The sequence below is a fragment of the Cyclospora cayetanensis genome, unplaced genomic scaffold (assembly GCF_002999335.1).
Source record: "Cyclospora cayetanensis isolate NF1_C8 unplaced genomic scaffold, CcayRef3 CcayRef3_contig_102, whole genome shotgun sequence".
Lineage (NCBI taxonomy): Eukaryota > Apicomplexa > Conoidasida > Eucoccidiorida > Eimeriidae > Cyclospora > Cyclospora cayetanensis.
In genome coordinates this window covers 81,269-99,614 of record NW_020312040.1, presented here as the reverse complement: position 1 = coordinate 99,614, position 18,346 = coordinate 81,269, and the positions used below count along the sequence as shown (strand labels likewise).

Sequence of the window (18,346 nt, the reverse complement as noted above, 5' to 3'; positions counted from 1 at the left end):
TACGACACATGGAAGAGTCAGCGGCGTCTTCGCCAAAGCATCGGCTGGAGCCTGAATCCCCGTGGTGTAGTGGCATCAGCAGCAAGAGCCTTGCGTGGCGACAGCAGGCGAGAACTAAGGTGCTGGAGGATCTAACGCGAAAAGGCTTCCTCATGAAGGAGGGTGCCTCCTTTGGAGCAGACTTTCTAGGATACGCAGCCGATCCACGAGACGCTCATGCGTCGTTTCTAGTGTTTGTGCATCCCATGCGCAGCAGGAGCAAGGGGGTCAGCTGCTCTGAATGCAGCTTATGCAGCAGCAACAAAAGACGCCGGCTCTCGCCGCCTTGCAATTCCCCCCTTGGGTGCCATGACGTAGAGCCAGACAAAAACAGCGATGTAAAGACTATCTCATGTAGCCTATGTAGCAGCACCAATGTGGGACCTTCCTTTTCCCTGATATCTATGCAGCGTATCGCCAACAGCACCAAGAAGGCGGCCATCGTGGCTCTGGTCACGTGCTCCACGAACCCTCCGGTGTACATACAACTCGATCGAGTCAAAGCTTCTCCGATGTATTCATCATGATCTTTTGTCGCGGTTCGTGAATTCCGAGTAACTACTAGAGAAATGACGCATTTGAAAATAGTGAATCATCCCCCACTAGGAATTAGGGTTTGGTTTTCTGGCTTACAGCACCGCAACAGCGAGTACTGCCGAGTATTCCATTAATCGAGATACGGCTGTGAAGCGACTGTCTTGATGGCTGCGTGTACCCTGATTTCTCATTTTTCCTATACAGGCACACCCGCATCCTTCTTGCTGGGTACGTCGCCGTTCTCCTCTACATAGTTTATTGCTACGGGCCCTCTGCCTTCCGTTGCGCTCCTGCCTTCTCGATTGCTACCTGGATAGGTTTTTTGCAACTCGAAAAAGAGAGAGCCACGGGCTTCCAATTGCATACGCACCCTGAGGGCCAGTCGCTCATAGGAGTATTTGCTGCGTGGCAGGGGCTGTAGGCACATATTTCCTCCTATCTCCGACTAGTAGGACCTCTAGAGAGACTATTGCCAGCCGTGGCCACTCGCAGGAACGGGCTGAGCTCCCAAAATACGGGTAAACCCTGCACACCACCTGCTCACCCCCCGTAGTCAATCAAGAGAAACGGTGGAAGACCAAAGCGCACGGAGATTTCGACTGGGGAGGACCGCGTGTCTCCTATGCCACGAAACACTGCCGAGAAAAAGGGCACTAGCCGAGTTCAACCATGCCTTATAGAGGGCGCTTTGGGAGAGTAGGCGGATGTTCAGTCCGGCGATTCTCCCTCGATTTGTTTTCCCAGCAAAAGTAAAGCAACTGAGAAATATTGTAGCTCTGAGGCGAACGAGGTTCCCTATGAACCCGTGAGCTCCGTAGGGCAGGAGCAAGACGCTTATGACGCGACTAAGGATTTCTTGCTGTCTGTACTTTAGCCTCAGCTCTCCTGTGTGTCTAGGTCTCTTTTGCAGACCACAGACAAGATTTCAGCATCGAGGCGTTGCCCTCTGGATCAGAACGAATATAGACGTCACGTCGGGGCCGTTTCTGGTGACCATGTGCCCTATGGCCTTTAATTCTATGCATTTGGGCATCTTCACGGCTACCACCTCGCACGCGCTAGATCTTCGTGGAGTCGCATACTTATTTCCTTCCCTATTCTGCCTGCAGAGACACAGAACTGCTCGTGTAGAACGTGTGGGTATGAGCGACTCTGCAGACGACTGTTTGACAGCATGTTATCCAAACACTGCCAAAGGTCTGCCACTGTGGCGTGCTTCCAGCTTTCCGTTGTTTCTGCAGAGACTTTCAGCACTTGGGTTCTCTCAAGATCCCCTCCCTTTTACTTTTTCTATTTTAGCGAATTTACATCTCAGTGACAACAGCCATTTTGTAGTCAGAGCGCCCTTTTTCCGTAATATGAACATTGATCTGATGTATTGCGCTCCTATTAGCGGCCCCCGCTGTAAAAGTGCACGCAAACAACTTTCACTCTTTGAATTGTTGTGCGAAGCCTCGTCTTTCATGCTGCATCTTTCTGCGTACATGTCCCTACAAGGAGCTCTTTGTACAGCGCACGTTTATGAACGATCCTTTGCAATGCAGCATGAAGCGTCTGCATAGAAAGGGACTTCAGTTGGACCCTAATTTGAGCGCGGGAACCGCGCGGGGTTATCCATCGGAGCCTTGATCTCGTGATATTGTGCAACGCCCCACAGCAGTACAGAAGCAGTGCGAGTAAAAGGGAGCTGAGGGGAACGAGCATATCAAGAGGCTGCTTTGAACCAAAATGCGTGTGGATTATACACGCCAAGTATACTTCAGCGATTCAAGCTACCTTCTATTCCTGAGGTTGCTGGGTTTGGCTGCTGTGCGCAAACGGGGCCCTCAAGGCAGCTTTAAAGCTGCCCCTAAACCGCTTTCACACGTTTGATCTCACGAAAAAGCTCAACGAAACGTTTGGTCCATAAGACTCAATTCCAAGGAACTCTCAGGAGCAAGCAGGAAGAGCAAACATATTAAATTTCAGCCCTAATTTGACTAGGATTATTCAAGCTCGCTCGCCATGACTAAATGCAAAGTGTAGAGCTCTTGCCTAGGTACGGGGCAAGGATAATTCCTCGTTCAGTTTGAGCGTACCGCAACGTCGCTGCGATTACACAAAAAGCTGTTGGGGCCTTTATAGTGGTAGCGAAGAGCCTGGAAGCTCTACAGGCGCGGCAAGACTTCGGTTAGACCCTATAACGTCCAGTGGTTGCAATCTGATGGCTGGATACAGTGAGGTAAGCCACATTTGCCACGACCATGATGGATGAGTGTGTGCCTTTGCTTAAGCGGTGAGTAGTGAGTTGCCGCACCAGTAAGGCTTGAAGCCGGGGCGCTTACAGTTCCCACAAGCGTGTCCAAGAGCGAGTACCATCGCTTGTTTGTGAGGTCCTTATGGAGTCAACTGTTGACGTTTTTAACGCTTCTGCCAGCCATATGTATTTAGTATCACGATTAATGTATGGGCACCGGCTTTTAAGCAGTGGGGTGCTCGATTTGGCGGGAAGTCACTTCACGCATAAAGGTGGTAGATGCTAGCAATGAAGCGCTAAGAAGTAAAACACTTGACGGAGAAGTTTGCCTTTCGTATACTTTATTTAATTGCATCGTACTGTTCGCATGAACAATGAGAAGCACTTTTGTGTGCCTGTGTGGTAGATGCTTTATGCAGCTAGTTGTGAATGTCTTATGTGCCTAGACAGCACAGCAGTGTGCATCCTATTGGTCTCTTTTTGTTCGTGTCAGGACCTGAGGAGCTTGGGCAGGAAAGAGCGAGAGCTATTTTGTAAACACTCAGTCTCTATTAGCTAAGGCTAAGTAATGTTTTCTCCTGCGGAGGCATCAGCTTACGCGGAACGTTTAAGAAAACAAGGTAACTGCGCAACGGAGATGCCAAGATGCAATGAGCACGCAGCAGGGACAAACGTTTGTGCCAGGGGCTGCCACATCCTGGTTGTAGCGATCCATCTTTGGCCTACGTATCAGGGTGTTCCGATGTAGGGCTATACGGGCGGCTATCGTGCGCCTTGCTGCATACTCTCAGCCCTTCGAGCGTTCGCAATCAGTTGCACACAACAAATTGGTTCACAGACACCAAAGTTCACCTGTATAATTTTGAGCAGTACCATTATGCAAAGAATTGCACAAAACAGCAGCCACCACCGAAGGGTCGATCCTTGAGTTTCCCTTAAAAAGCCACTCGATATATCGGAGAGTGTTAGAGTGAATCGTTTGTGTAGCTACACTCGTGGGACTGTCGGCGGGCAAGATTTTCTCAGCGTCTTCGAGATTTGGTGACAAGCGCGTTGCCAACACAACAGAAAGGGCCACTGGTGGAGCGCGCAAATGGGACTATCTGCATTCATACCTAACATCCCGCTGAATGTTATGCTGGCACTCTACTTGTCTCCAAGGCTACACACGACAACACCAACTGTGGGGACGCCCGGTACCGTGGCCGCAGTGGCCGACTGCCATACTTCCACCTCTGTATGATGCGTCTCAGCGCTTCTGAGGCTGCAGAGATTTGTTATTTCTTGCAGAGGTACCTTGCCTAGCAGCTCTGCGCAAGTGTATACAACTTCGCTTGTTTCAACTTTTTAAACGCCCTATCCGTGTTTTGGTACAGAGTGGCAACTCATGTGGTCAACTCTAACCTACGATGAACAAATTCTTGCTAGACTTTATTTTCGAGAGAAATACTAGGAAAAGGTCATACATATATATATAGCTCCATCTGCTCTTGCAAGCGCTGCTTCCGAGAAGTATTCATATACAAATAGAAGCGTTTTGAAGCTGGAAATTCGCAGGCCCCATGAATGCTAGATGCAACTTGTAGTGGCTTAATGCGTGCTCTTTCTGATTAGGTCGTGTGTGGGAGAGCAGCCATGTCCAAGACTTCCAAGGGCTTTGGGTAGGGTCGTTTGAATCCACGATTTGCATGCATTTGTGGTCGATCGGCGTGCCGCGTTGCAATCTGCTCCGCTTTCCATTTTTCGAAAGGAAATAACGAATATATTATTTCAGAGCCTTTGCAGTATCCCGCTCCACGAGAGCAGGGGCAACGCCACGATGAGTACGGGGGCCCCCCAAAACAGGTGAGCAACAAGAAGGGCCCTTAAGGGTCACGTCTGCCATGTCTGTGCCTTCCTGTTGAAATAACAGGGTGCTAAACCCAAGCACTGACCGTTAAGCACGTCGTATGCGTTGGCTCTGGAGGAGCTTTTGATTAATATCTTGTTTGTACTGCCAGGCTTCATGAAACCTCAAACACTCTGTTGCTGCGGAGAAGCTATCTGCGCTTCAGGCGCTTCCAGTACACTTAAAGTAACATAAAGGAGCTGCATGGGCACGGGAATTTATTCGATGTCCTGTACTCAGTCTGCTAACGCTCTTGGAGCTGAATCAGTGCGAGTGCCGAAACGAGGCGACACCCAACGCCCTCCTCTCTCTGCTAAAAAGCCAAAAGAGCGACTCCGAGTCTCCAGACACCCCGCTTGAATCGGGAAATGAGGATCCTCAGCTCTTGATATCCGTCAGGCGACCCCCCGCACTGCCCCATGAACTAGGGTCGGGGGGTGAGATCGGCTAGGCGATGGAGAGCGTCGAATTCGTTTGTGCCTCTTGCGTCTCCTCCATTGGTGTACGTGTGCAAAGGCTCTATTATCTGCGACTGCAAACTCAGGATTTGCGTTGTGCAGTGAAGTGTTTGTGATTCTTGTGCAGTTGGGCTTCTCAGTGCCGGTCCGTCTTACGGGTTTGCGATTAAGGGCCCCCATAGGCGCTGCGAAAGCGGGGGAAGCCCCTCGAAGATTGCGTATATTCTTTAATGATCCCACGAAGTCTTTCGCTGATGCAGGTAAACAGCACGGCAGTAGTGTGTAGACTCGTACTGGAGCTCTGGACGCGTGGTAGAGGCCATGACCCCTTCAGCTTGAAGTTTGCATACTTCAGACCACGTCATGTTTTGCTGTGGTAGAGTGCCTTTGCGTATGTGTATTATGTATATGTATCTATGTATGTAAATATAACTGTATGTATGTGTGTGTGTATGCATGCGTGCGGATGTGTGTATGTGTGTGCGTTGTAGAGACGGATCCGGCAACCGACGAATTTGTAAGTCTGGTTGCCAAATCAGATGGTTTCTGAAGCATCTTAAAATGATTATTCGAATTATCTAGATGCTAGATCGTATTTTGTTTTGCGACTTAGGATGTGCCTGAAGGCGAGAGCTTTGAGGCAGGCATCAACTTTCCCCTAAAATCTGTGCGCTACAAATGCGTAGCTTCTCTCCAGGTCTTTGTTGGTGAGTCTTCATGCTTATGTGTGTATTTGCACGCCGTATCCTCCACCTGTGCCTGTTCTCTTCTCATAAGGGGCTGGCTTGTGACCCCGCCTTTGCTGTACATACAGTTGGCGTGTTCGGTCTTTGGATGCTCCATATGCTGACTCTTGACCGCGCAAACTTACTTGAGCCATTTGACTTGGTCTTCAAAATAGTAGCGATTAAAGGCATGTTTTAGAAGTGAATATGCTAGCTTCCCTCCAAGAAGTTGTACCATTCAGCTATTCATGGTGAAACGACCCGATGCACCCTCAAGGCCCCTGCTGCGTTGTATTGCATTCAGCTGATAACGGAGGCGCCCCCGTCACCAAAATATCCGAGTTGGACGTCTTTGGCACGCCAGTCGACAATCTGCAAGTGCGTTCAACCGATCGGTTGTTTGGGATTGTGGAGATATGGTGTCGAGGTTTTCCCCACAGGAAGTGGCATTTAAGCGTTGAGCCTAAGACTTGGGAATAATATGTTTACAGGTTTGCATTTGGAATGCATGCAGATGAAGGACTGGAAGCCAGTGAATTCGGAGGACGCAATTGCCCAGAACGGCATCTGAAATACACCTGCTACCCTCCTCACCAATATCCGTATCTTTTCCTTAGGGCTGCACTCTTTGCCCTGTGTCTGTCTCTCTTCTACGGAGCTTTTAGCTCCCTCTGAGAGCCTGATGTCTCGGGAGGCCTTCACTCGTGAAACCGTGCCTCCAGCTTCGCGTTGGATACTGAACGTAGCGTGTGTCTCAATGGCCTTTCTGGGGAAGCCTAGGCTTGTTTCACCCTGGCACTGCACGTTTATGCGCACATCCTGCCGGATCTCGGTTGGCGTGTAAAAGCAGGCTTGCACACTTACACCCATCTAGCAAAGTGCCGGGGGACGAACCCAATGTGGCGGGGCCTTTGCGATAACTTGAGACTTCGAAGTGTGTTGGCTTTCACATCTTACACACAAGCCCCCCTTAGTTCCCCGCTATGGCAGTTTGGCTTTGCTCTTGAGCCTTTTTCCTCCAGCCAGCTAAGGCTAACTGCATGAGCCTGGTCGCTCCTGGTACTTCTACAGCTGGTAATGGCGTCTTTTTCGCTCGGGGGGTGGCTCTCGCACCAACTAGAAGACTGTCACAGGCGCCACCTCGACTTACATAAGGATGCCCTTTTCTAGCAATTTGGCTCGACGAGACACTTTGAAAAGTCGCGTCCTTGGTAGCCTCCTCGACTCACCAAAACCACTTGAGCTATCTCGCTAAGAGGGCTCAGAAACGAATCCCTAAGGGTCCACAATTGTCGACGCAGCTACGCTCGTAGGCATCTCGCGGGTGGAGGCAGTGCAGTAGGCCTCCACTCGCAAGCCTATTCCGCGGAAATGTCTTCGCCCGCAAGCTGTGTGCTTGCTCCCCTCTACAATACTCGCTGCACTTTAAGAAACATGTCTGGGTGTGGGGTACAAACGGGGCTTTCCCCACGCGTTCGTGTACCACCGGATTTCCAGCCATGGCATATAACCTCGATTCCCGAGTGTATGTACTTAAAGGCGCAGGCTCTAATGACGGATATGTTTGGCTACTTGGTCTCTGTTTGACACAGAGAAAGGACGGGAGGAACCCCAGTGGTCAAAGGGAGCTTCTTGGCCACAGCGACACACATCCTACATCATTAATGGGTGCTGAGACTCCCGGTGCACACTGCCCATTCCACGAGCTGCTGTAATTGGTGTTGTCAGTGCCGCTTCTTATAAAGTTCCTGGGTGCTTTTCTTTCCCTTATTTACGCCGAATTATTAGCCTTTGCACTTTGCAGCGAAGACGGTTTTGATCAGTGCAACTGTTATACCCATGAGGTTATCTTTTTGAAGCTCAGCCGAAGTTTGTTGCCTTCCAGCATGCCATGGTGCCTCAAGGTAAAAGATGCTCATGCTTGCGTTTCGGCTCCATGTGCACACACACACATGTGCACACACACACCCGCGCAGAGCAGTACAGCAAGTATACAGGGGCACCCAGTTGCTACACCTATTTTTGGCAAAAAGAGAGCTTCAAATGAAATAAACGAATTGATAACTCCGCTCTGCTCGAGGCAGTGCCATGGGCAATTCAAAGAACCTGGAAGGGGCCCTCTCTCACCTTTACCTGGGGGCCCCCCCAAAGGGGAGAGAGGGCCCCCAGTAGAGGCGCGCGGCTGCTCTTTGCGGGCGTGTTCCCTCAAGAAGGAAATATGTGTCACTCTATATATTCTTATAGCTGCACTGGTAGGGGAGGAAGCTAGCAGACATACGCTTTGCTGGATCGAGGAGCTGCAGCAACTCCTAAAGGTTCCCCAGTAGGGGAAGAGGAAAGAGAGAAACCCCAGGTTCCAGACCCCACTAAAGCGGTCCACTGGAGATTTGATATCCCGGTGTGACAATATGCAGTGCTTTGTACTACGCTGGGGGGCCTCTCTTCTGGTGCGGCTGCTGCTGTTGCTGCAGTGTCTCGAGTGTATCTCCATACAAACAGGCGGAGATTTCCGCCGAAGCGCCTCTTCGGGCAGCCCCTTTGCCAGTCTTGGCTTGTGGCCTTCCGCCTTGCCTGAGCCTCGTCAAAGGGCGTTTCGCCTCTGCTGCACTGTGCAAATTCCCAGGGGGGTTGAGGCTAAGCGCGCGCATGCGGCAGCAGCAGACAGCTGCAACACCAACAGGCTCTCAGAAGCATCGCGGGTAGCAGCAGCCACAGCTGAAGCAGCTTCAGCAAGAGCAGCACAAGGGCCTGCCTCCGTTCCAACGTTGCATGCCGCTAAACGCCTCGCGTTTGCCAGCGCTGAGAGGCAGCCGCGACAGCCTTGGAACCACAAACAACGGCCAGCATCTGAAAGGCGATCACTTCGCGGCTTCCTGTGGCATCTACTACGGCGTATAAGACGCCTTCGCAGCTTGCCGAAGAAAGAGTGAGCGAGCGCTAAAGCTTACGCAGTCCTCCTGTTGAATATCCCAGGCTTTAGCTCCAGGCCGAGGCAAGGTGCACGCCAGTCGTGCTGTTTCTTTGTGTTTTTCCAGATTGTCGTTGGAATGGCACTTGCTAGGCATTCCCGTCTTTGCAGTGGTTGACTCCACCGGAAGCCCGTTTGTCTTTTCCGAAGAACGCGCACCTCGCAGCAGGAGCAGAAGGACTTACTGGGATCGCTTGAGAGGAAGAGGCCCCCCCCTGAAGAGTGACCCCCCACGGCTCGTGCAGAAGGGCCTCCTCTTTTTTGATGCAAATGAGGCTTTTGCATACCTCCACCAGCTCCTAAAGACCTCCCGTAAGTCCCTTATGGGGACCGTTGCGGCTGTGTTTTCGTTACTAGGCCTCTACTGCTTGCCTTGATGTTGCTGTCTCCCGCTGGCAGGGGGTCTGGTGGTCATGCTGCAACGGCTTCTAGGGCGTGCAACTTGCGACTCGTGCATATTCTGCTAGCGCTTTGCTGTGTGCGTTAGTCACTAAGCTTGTACTGCCTGAACTGGGATCGCTGCTTCCCGCCGGAAGGGGGCCCCTGGAGGCCGTACTGCGACTGCTTCTGAAAAACGGCAGAGCGCTGCGGCTCGTGCATATATATATATATATACATGTATATTCTGCTAGTGTTGATTGCATATTGTCGCGTGGCAGGATGCAGCGGCGTTTCCCGCTTCTCCCCTGGCTAACGCTGATGCGGCTCGTCTTGGTGTTGCGCCGGTGACGCAGCCCACGTGGACGCACGCGTCGCTGTGCTCTCTCTCTCCCGTGTTTTTCCTGAATTTCGCCGACAGTCGCGCCTCCTTCTGAGGCTTCCGCCCGACGATGCCTCCCACAAGGCCCCCATTTTGGAGCAGCGCCAAGATCACGAGGCCCTTTCCCCCCTCTTTCAGTGGCTTTTTGTGCCCTCTAGACGCGCTGTAAGGCTACAAGTATTCTGAACGCACACAGGTCCAGGCTGTGGACGCCAGCCCATTGTTTCTGCAGCTGTAGCTAATTGAGCGCAACATGGCGCTAGTTGCACTACTGCCGGGTTGCTGATTGTCTCCATTTGGCTGCTAAGTTGGTGCATGCTGGTACCCCTGCGCGGAACGTGCTGCGCGTTGCATGCAATCTCTTGATTCCTGTGTACAGACTGTCCACGCTAGGCAGATACGGCGCGCTCTCGGGGTCCCCCTCTTTTACAGGCGTGAACTCCGCATTCTGCGGGGAGGGAAGTCAATTCTTCCGCTTTTCTTCGACCTCGAAGACCTGCAGAGGACTTGGAAAGCAGCATGCGCTGGGAACGGGGGTGCCAGCAGTTGCTCGAGCAGTAACGAAGGCGATGACAAGGCGGGCGTGGAGATTGTGGATTTCTTGGACTTGCTCCTGAGAGCGGCTCTAGAGCCGCAGGTATCGTGTACATAAATATATATACATATATATTTATTTATTTATTTATTTTCCCTGTTGGGCCTGCTGTAGTCATGAGTTCTTCAGGTGATGCAGCTCCTGCAGGGGGAGGTGCGCTGCTCTAAAGCCCCATTATGAGTCTGCTGCCTGCGCTCAGGGAGACTTGTCGAACGGCGCTGTGACACCTGGGCAGCAGCACCAGCAGGGGAAGCAGCCTCAGCAGCCACACCTCCTGGGGAAGCTGCTAGAGGAGGGTCTGTGGGGGCTTGTTCCGAGCACTGTGGCGCTGGAGCAGGTAGAGGCCCTAAAGAAGGGTGGCACACGGCCCGCAGTCCTCCACACGTCTCCAGACGACTAATTACGCAGTCACAGCAGCAGAGAAGAAACACACCAGCAGCAGAACTGGGGGAAATCGACAAGGAACTGCGGGAGCGCGGACAACAAGAATAACAGCGGCAGATGTCGTGGCTACGGAAAATATCCCCAGCCGAAGAAGTTGCAGACATAGCGTGCTGCCGCTCTCTCTGCTGCAGAGTCGTCATTCATTGATTGCACTCAGGAGGGCGTTGCCGTGTGATGATCCCTGGAAGATCGGGGGTCGACCCAACAACCCCCGTAACCAGACTGCACAGAACGAGGAAACATCCGTTCGTGCTTCACTGTACCTACATTTGAAGTAAAAGAGCTCATGCTTCCTTGTAACCCATGAGCGGGCAGTGCCGTCTGCCAGCAGCTGCTGCTGGTGCTGCTGCCGGCGGCCTGCGTACTCAAGCGCCCCGAAATGAGGCGCATTTGTTGCTTTCTTAACCGACAATCATTCTATATTTCCCCATGTGGACTCTTCTCACATGTATCATACCCTGGCGCGCTGCAGTAGGGGGGCGAAGTCTTTGCGGGCATTGGGACTTGAAAATTCCAGGCGCTCTGCTGTATCGGCAGCTTCTTCTTTTTTCATCTTCTTCTTTTTTTCATCTTCTTCTCCCTGCAACTTCTTCCTCATGACGGTAGAATATCTTTTGTGTACGCACGCAGTCTAGCAAGCATAGAGAGCGCTGCAGAGCTCCACCTTTACAGAACCTCCTGAACAATCAGCCGCTGTATACGGTGGGCAGCAGCCCGACAACCTGCCCAACCCCATGCCCCGTTATGACTTCGCTGGAGGCCATAATTGCACAGAACTTTCCAGATGACGGCACAGATCCCCCAAGTGCCGCTTTAGGGGCCCTCACGCCGTCCGAAGCGGAGGTTCCTGAGAGGGGGGTGACGCCGCAGGGCGTTCTGGGGGCCTCCACAGTCGTCAAAGAGGTTGCGTTTGTGAAGTTTCCCGTCCCCAAGAGCAAGAAACCGTCTCATGCTGACGCTCAGAAGGAGACTGCGGCGGCAGCAGAGGTCTCAGGGACGGCGGGAGAGCGTGGAGCGGCAGTATCAGGACTAGACGGCGTGCCAGTGGTGAAGTATGGCAGTCTATTTGAATTCTCAGACACCGCTGAAGACGACTGGGTGGCCGTTCGAAACCTCCCGAGGCTTGCTGTCAAGAAGGAGGGGGGCGCACAGGGGGCGCCCTCGAGCGCAGAACACAGAGGAGACTCACGTAGCAGGAGACTGGCCTTGCTGCAGTCTCTTCCCAAACCTCAGGGCGTTCCCCCAACGGGCTGCCTGGGCAGTGTGGGCTTTTCCTCGGGGCTCAGCTTGAGTGTACGTACACCAGGAGACGACACAGCAGCAGCGCCGGCGTCAGGGAATGCTGCGATACAGATGGTGCCTCGTGCGCTGCAGCAGAAACAGAAACGTGGAAGGAAGCAAGAGGATGACGGCGCTGCCGTTTCTGCTCCCAACGATGGTCTCACATCTGCCTCATCTGAGGACCTCAAGAAGGAGGCGGGGGCCACTTCTGCAGAGGCGGCGGCAACAGCTCCGGCGGAAGAACCGTTTCTGACTTCAATGTTTACCCTGTACGAATCAGATGGGGAGGAAGAAGCTGGAGCAGAACCATCCAGCTGTAGGGAGGTGAAAGACGCCTCCAAAGTGAAGGATCAGGAGGCAGTTGCATCTGCTTGGCCCGTCACACCCGCAGCTCAGGCAGCACATGTACCACCCCCCCCAGCAGCAGAGCCAAGTGCAAATTGGGTGTCTCGCGGGGAGGAGGAGACGCTGCAAGAGTTGGGGATCGATAAGACCTTGCTGCAGGCCTCAGGGATATCTTCAGCCGAGGTAGGGTGGCATGCAGGGCACTGGGTGGGAGAGCAAGAGTTGGTAAAGGCCTTATGGCTCAGAGTTAGCGAAAATGAAGTGCACGGCAGTGGAGAAGAGTATCTCGAGTAAGGAAGAGTGTTTTCCGCCCCTCCGGTGAACTGCTAAAAGGGGCAGTCATAATAAGGGTGGTGGCTCTAAGTTCAATTTCTGTCCGCAGCTTCGTGACTTGCGTCGAATGGGCACGACAACAGTTTCGGGCGATTCTCTTAAAAATCCAGACTGGTGAGTCTTTGTATTTCTCGAAGCCCAGCCACAACTCTTTGACTCTAGTCCTTGGCTGAAACTATGGCTTTTAACTGGGGACCACTAGCTTGATACTGGCAGGCGGAACTCATGCACTGCACCCCCATCGTAGACGCTTCCTGCAAATGTGATTCAATCGAGATCTCGCTATGCTTGGAGATCAGCTGAAAAAATCTGGCCACCAAGCAGTCACATTTTGCAACAGTGTGCGTGGCTGATGGGGGGCGGTGTACAGGTATGCAGCGTCAACGTCAGGGCCTCTGGCTAAGAAGGCGAAACTGCGGCTCGCCACAAAGGTGTGGAGCGCTAAAGATGGCACTGTCACAGAGACGCTTGAACCCAAATTCATGCAGAAGAGAAAGCACCAGGTGAGGATCTTGTCGCTAAGCTGCTCATGAATGAGGGGTCGGGTGTAGCAAGCAGGGTTCGATGTATAGTTTCTGGATATTAGGGACTACAGGAACCTAGAAAGCGATGGAAGGGCTCCTAGAGTGACTAACTATGCAGATGATGCATGGGGTAGATGAGAGTTGATAGCTTCTAGGCTGCTTTGCATGCCCCCTTCCCGTGTCGGCGGCAAACTCTTCCGCTCATCCTTCGTCTACAAGCGTGCTGCCTAGTTCTCGTGGCATTAGATTGCGAGCCAGGGCGTCTGCAGTAGAGTGTTTGCTCCCATTTTTCGTGATTTGCGCAGATCAACTGGTTGGCTGCGGAAGCGCACGAGAAGGAATTGGAAATGCTAGAGTTGACGGCGAGGACGCGGCAGTCCAAATATCAAACTGCCATGAAATATGGGTGGTGAAATTGCGAGAAGTGCGCGCACACCTGGGGTTGGGACATGCACTTTTCCGGACATCGGTTTGGGAGGTGTACGTACACTTGGCGGTGTACAGTGTGCTTCGCGTGTGGAAATCGTTCCTTTGATGCACAAATGCCTGTTACCGAGGTTACGGGGGCTAGGGTGCCTATACATGTAGGAACAGCTGTCTATGGGCTACAGGCAGCACTCGCGGGGGAGTCAGGGTGTGATTCTCCCGATGGGGGCTTCGAAAGTGTTTCCACACCAGATACACCTCCTTTTCTCCGCCAATTTGTACATCGCCCTTTCCGACTACACCGCAGTAGCTTGCTTGATTTTTAGCTTTCTGTTTGTGTTATCCTAGTAGAGCCCCGCGAGCAATTTGTAACCGCTACATCTACCACGTACCGCATAATTCTGCTGCTTCGCAAAAAGACTGTTTTCGCCATCTGGAATACACGTAAATCCCAGCGCCGCTGAGGCGTGTATGTATGTTATTATATTTCACTCTTTTCAGCGTATTTCCACCTGTATTTCAACGTCTAGATGCCGTCGCATGCACTCAAAAAAAACCGCCTTCGAAGGGACAAGCAGGAAACACTACCCTGATGCGGATCTGCTGCGTGCGCTCTGGCCAGGGTGTCACCCAATCTCATGAAGGGTATACGCCCCTGACAGGTTGTTGTCGGCACTGCTTCCTCCCCACTTGGAACCCATGGGCTTAGAAAGTTTCCTGGCCCCTGTGTTCAGGGCATTCATCGAGGAATGTAAGCAACGAGCCGTGGAGAGGCTGCACATGCAGCTGCTCTGGTGCGATTCTGTCGCCTTGTCCAAAATATGCGCCGCCAGGGTTGCTCGTCTCCCTGGTTCTTCAATGTGATAGTCAAGTCCTGTTTGATAATAGCACAAGTCCGATGGGGTGTGGTGGACCTTGTTGACTGCTGGTTTTCTAAGATGAGCTTGCGTTTTGAGTGCTGCCGCTCTTGGCGTACAGCCCCAGAACCTTCATGCACGTAATGAATCTGTCTCTTCCATCAGGACCCCCTTGCTCCAGCAAAAACAGCCGGTTCAGGTGGGAACCCCCGCTGTCCACATACTCCAGCATCACCAAACTGTCCGTCACTGAGCTCTCTAAAGACTGCAAGCCAGGCTCCTTAGCCAGACTAGCCGTTGCCTTGTTCTCAAGCAGTGCACTGTGACTGTAAACCTCGTGCAGCTGCAGAACAGCGCACATACAGAGTAGACGAACATGAACCTTCGGCGATCGAAAGCATGCTGAGCCGTGGAGTGCCGCCGAAACCACACACGCCACGTAACTGAATAGGGTGTAGTGCACGGACAAAAACACTAAGCTACACAACTACTCTACAAAGCCTTGTGACTACCCCGATCTCGCAGGTCAAACCCTGAGCTCCCGCATCCAGCCTTCAGATCCTTTACCGTATCCCATATAACCCCTAATCACGACCTGTACCCTAACCCCAACTGACTGCTTTGAGGGGGAAGGAGTGTTGGACACTTTCTGAGAAGACAAGTCTAAAGTTGGTTAGCGTCTTATCGAGGAAGTAGCGCCCTGGAATTTGGCGTTGAGTGGTCAAATCAAGAAAACTGCATGCAGCACCACCGACTGCGGCCTTCGCGAAAGACTTCACCTGAAACCAACAGGGGCAGGCACAAATGCACATATCTACAGAGTTATTATTTTTGACACTGCAGGCAGTCTGGAGCAAAGATGACCAGAATACGGGAAGAAAGATCCAAAAACATGAGAAACGGGCAAGCACGACCAAGATAATCTCAAGAAGCAGGGCACACATAGCGGCAGGTAGAGACAGAACGTGGGTGGCGAGCTAGAGGCACAGATACCACGCGATGCGAGAGCAGAGGTGAAAGCAATTAAAACTTAGCACGTCTCCTTCCATTCTATTAGTCGAAGGGGCAGAAGTCATCAGCACCGGAAGCATCCAGACACCGTGCAGCATCAGGAGCAGCAAACTGAAATCCCTAGCGCCTGTGACCAAGCACAGTGGCAAGCGCGGTGGAACTGATACGCACGAGTGCTTGAAGTCTCTCTTTTTCCTTTTGCTTTTGTTCCGCCGTCATGGGCATGTCTTCACTCCCTTCATGGACCTCGTCATCGCAGGGCTGTGCATACACCACATAAATCTAAACCCGTAGCTTTGAAACCTAAAGAAGGCTCAACAGCGCACACCGTGGCATTGCCCACGCAGTCCAATGGCCTACTCCACCTTCTCGATTAGCTGCCAGGGATGCAGCAGAAGAGAGGAGAAAAGACAGGGAAAGGCAGGAAAAGCGAGGCTGGCAGATATAGGCGCAACCACCAAGTGGGACCAGACGAAGGGGAAAGAATGAGAATATAAACTAACGGAAGCAAACGCCAGACAGCGGGAGACTCAAGATCTGAAAAGAGAGAGAGAGAGAGACGGGGGTGCCCCACCTGGAGTTGTGTCTGTATTTCCTCCTCCGCGGTAGGGTCGCAGTTGCAGCAGGAGAAGAGCGCCATTCTTCCTCCGCTTTCTTACTGCTGAACAAGAAAATCAACTGCAGCTGTTTCTCTCCCTGCTAGAGGGAGGTGTAAGCAGCCCCTTGGCATTTAGAAGCCACTGCGGCCTCGGTAAGTTACTCTAGAAGCCTAAGAGAGAGATCTCCGACCTTCGCAGATGCCCTTGTGTACCTACGGACGACGACGTAGCAGCCTGCACCCTACCTCCCCACTAGCCCCCTTAGGAAGTTGCCGCAAGGGCAGCGGGAGCAGACCCGTCAAAATGATAACTTATTTGTGCAGAAGAAACACAGAACAAAGGTGGCACGAACGCGGAAGGTGGCTGGTGCTGCTAAAAAAAGAGCAAGCTCTCAACAAGGTGGCGGAAGAATTCAGCACGCACAGGTTCTGCAAAACTAATGGTCTTGTGCCCAGAATTTGCGACCGATGACGGCATAACCGTTTTGGGGCTGCCTGCGTCTGTGGTCTTCCCCAGAAAAAGGGGAAAAGAGGTGTTTCTGAGTGGGCGAAAGGGTGACGGTTGGACTATTTGCTTGATCATAAAAGCTATCAAAGCATGAAAGAAACAAGTACCAAGGAAACTCTGGTATTTACGGGCAGTCAAAGCAGCTGCTGCTACTGTTGCTAGGCTACTGCTACTGCTGCTGAATGTCACGGCCGCACTGTCCCACAGGCATTCATCTTCTTGATCCTTTTGCCCCCAATGATGAAACTCCTGTGGATGATATAACAGCCTTTCCTTGCGCTGTTACTTTCGGCAGTACGGCCGGTGCAGACTACTGATGGCTGTTTTGTGTTTCACTGTCCTCTCGTGTCCCTTCCTTCTGTGGTTGCCTCTCCCCAGCACTGGATAAGCAACAAATTGGCTGAAGTAATAAGGACATAATGCGGGAAAATAGCAACAATATAGCACTACTAGAAGTAGCTGCAAGCATTGTCTCTCGCGGGTCAAGCTAGAAGCTGGACAGCGTGTAGCGAGCCATTGTGCAGGCGAAATGCATGTCGCGACTTTGCACTAGGCTGAAAATACTTACTTTGAGTTAATAAAAGGCTGGATTAGTGCTGTGGCTGCTCTCATATGTGGTAGTATGCAGAAGGATTAGCTGAATAGGGCAAAAATAGACTCGGCTGCCTTGTGCACTAAGGTGGAATATGCAATTGGGAGATGTACCGGGCCAAGCGACATTGTGGCACTTTCCACCAAACTAGTTACATTTCTACTAAAAGGATATAATGATTGCGTGACTTGGCTTTTTGAATGTGCTGCTCACTGCAGAGTAACATTAGGGCACTACAGAAAGGATCGATTGAACGCTTCGTAGAACTCTCCGCAAAGAGCAACAAAAATCTAGACTCAGTACAGACTTATTATAATGCTATTAAACGCTTCTCATAGAACGTCCCGCGAACCCTTGCCCGCGCTCCCCAGAGTTCCCATCATTAGCGGAAGAGGACAACTACACGAAGCGTAGCTCTATCCTTATAAAGCACTCCGAGAGTAGCAGGCTACGCTACACCAAAACATTTTCTACTAACCAGTTATACATATGATTCGAATAAGTACAGCAGTGGCCAACTGGCTTGTTCGTGTACTTCACATATTGCGGAGTACTGCTTGCTCAATTCAAGAGCACGCAATGTTGCGTGCTTGTTTGCTAGAGGATATGTACAACCCAATGTCAATGCTCGGAGTGCTTAAAGACGGCACCTATTCACACTGTAGCTGTGCTCTCCCGCTTATGTATAGAACCCTAGAGGCAGGCGAAAGTTTAGTTGAAAACCCCCCCCTAGCTTTCTATTGCGTGTGCGTTGAGTCTGATGTCAGGGGTCTCCCTACTGAAGGCGTAGAGAAAATTCCACATGTGGCGACTGCTGGGAGTACATTCAAGCCTGCTGGGCACTTCAGATGATTCCTGAGGCTCACAGTCCTGCCAAATTTTACGTATGAGGTGGAAATCACACAACTGGCATCGGTCCCCAATCTTCCGCGCTCAAGCAAAGGCTCAAGTACTCAGATAAAGTCAAACGCTAGCACCCAAATAAAGGGGCCTTTGCTGATGGAAACACTTTAATGCTAAAAGCACATAACCAATTCCATGCGAAGTCAAGTTCAAATGAATGCTCAATCATCGATGATGGTCTCCTGGTGCATTGCTACGTTCAAGCCAAGCTATGGCTTGGGGATAATAGTTCTGCCACTCTCCGCGTCAGTCTCAGTTCAAAGGTGGTACCAAGTCTCTATTGAGCAAGCAAATTTTTGGCTGTTCATCCATCTTCAG

The 18,346-nt window shown here is 51.8% G+C and overlaps 5 protein-coding genes across 5 annotated transcripts; 4 read left to right on the top strand and 1 right to left on the bottom strand.

The window, feature by feature from the left end:
• Positions 1-8: 8 nt before the first annotated feature.
• LOC34617952 lies at positions 9-2,138 on the top strand. Its single transcript, XM_026338317.1, has 5 exons — positions 9-232; positions 407-553; positions 1,321-1,441; positions 1,686-1,773; positions 1,876-2,138. The coding sequence occupies exons 1-5, from the start codon at positions 9-11 to the stop codon at positions 2,136-2,138; spliced, it is 843 nt and encodes a 280-aa protein (XP_026194102.1).
• Positions 2,139-4,817: 2,679 nt separating this feature from the next.
• On the top strand, positions 4,818-6,454 carry LOC34617953 (thioredoxin-like protein 1). The gene is made up of 7 exons (XM_026338307.1): positions 4,818-4,886; positions 4,969-5,094; positions 5,286-5,418; positions 5,650-5,675; positions 5,772-5,865; positions 6,188-6,261; positions 6,398-6,454. The coding sequence occupies exons 1-7, from the start codon at positions 4,818-4,820 to the stop codon at positions 6,452-6,454; spliced, it is 579 nt and encodes a 192-aa protein (XP_026194092.1).
• Positions 6,455-7,382: 928 nt separating this feature from the next.
• On the top strand, positions 7,383-10,606 carry LOC113147510. The gene is made up of 7 exons (XM_026338296.1): positions 7,383-7,594; positions 7,769-8,080; positions 8,429-8,737; positions 8,919-9,163; positions 9,586-9,776; positions 9,991-10,248; positions 10,388-10,606. The coding sequence occupies exons 1-7, from the start codon at positions 7,383-7,385 to the stop codon at positions 10,604-10,606; spliced, it is 1,746 nt and encodes a 581-aa protein (XP_026194081.1).
• A 788-nt stretch (positions 10,607-11,394) lies between these two features.
• On the top strand, positions 11,395-13,546 carry LOC34617954. Its single transcript, XM_026338287.1, has 4 exons — positions 11,395-12,459; positions 12,659-12,723; positions 12,980-13,112; positions 13,439-13,546. Exons 1-4 carry the CDS (start codon positions 11,395-11,397, stop codon positions 13,544-13,546), a joined length of 1,371 nt encoding a protein of 456 aa, XP_026194072.1.
• A 946-nt stretch (positions 13,547-14,492) lies between these two features.
• On the bottom strand, positions 14,493-16,067 carry LOC34617955. Its single transcript, XM_022731302.1, has 4 exons — positions 16,002-16,067; positions 15,599-15,688; positions 15,034-15,195; positions 14,493-14,759 (listed from the first exon to the last, which is right to left on the bottom strand). The coding sequence occupies exons 1-4, from the start codon at positions 16,065-16,067 to the stop codon at positions 14,493-14,495; spliced, it is 585 nt and encodes a 194-aa protein (XP_022587715.1).
• Between the last annotated feature and the right edge of the window lie 2,279 nt (positions 16,068-18,346).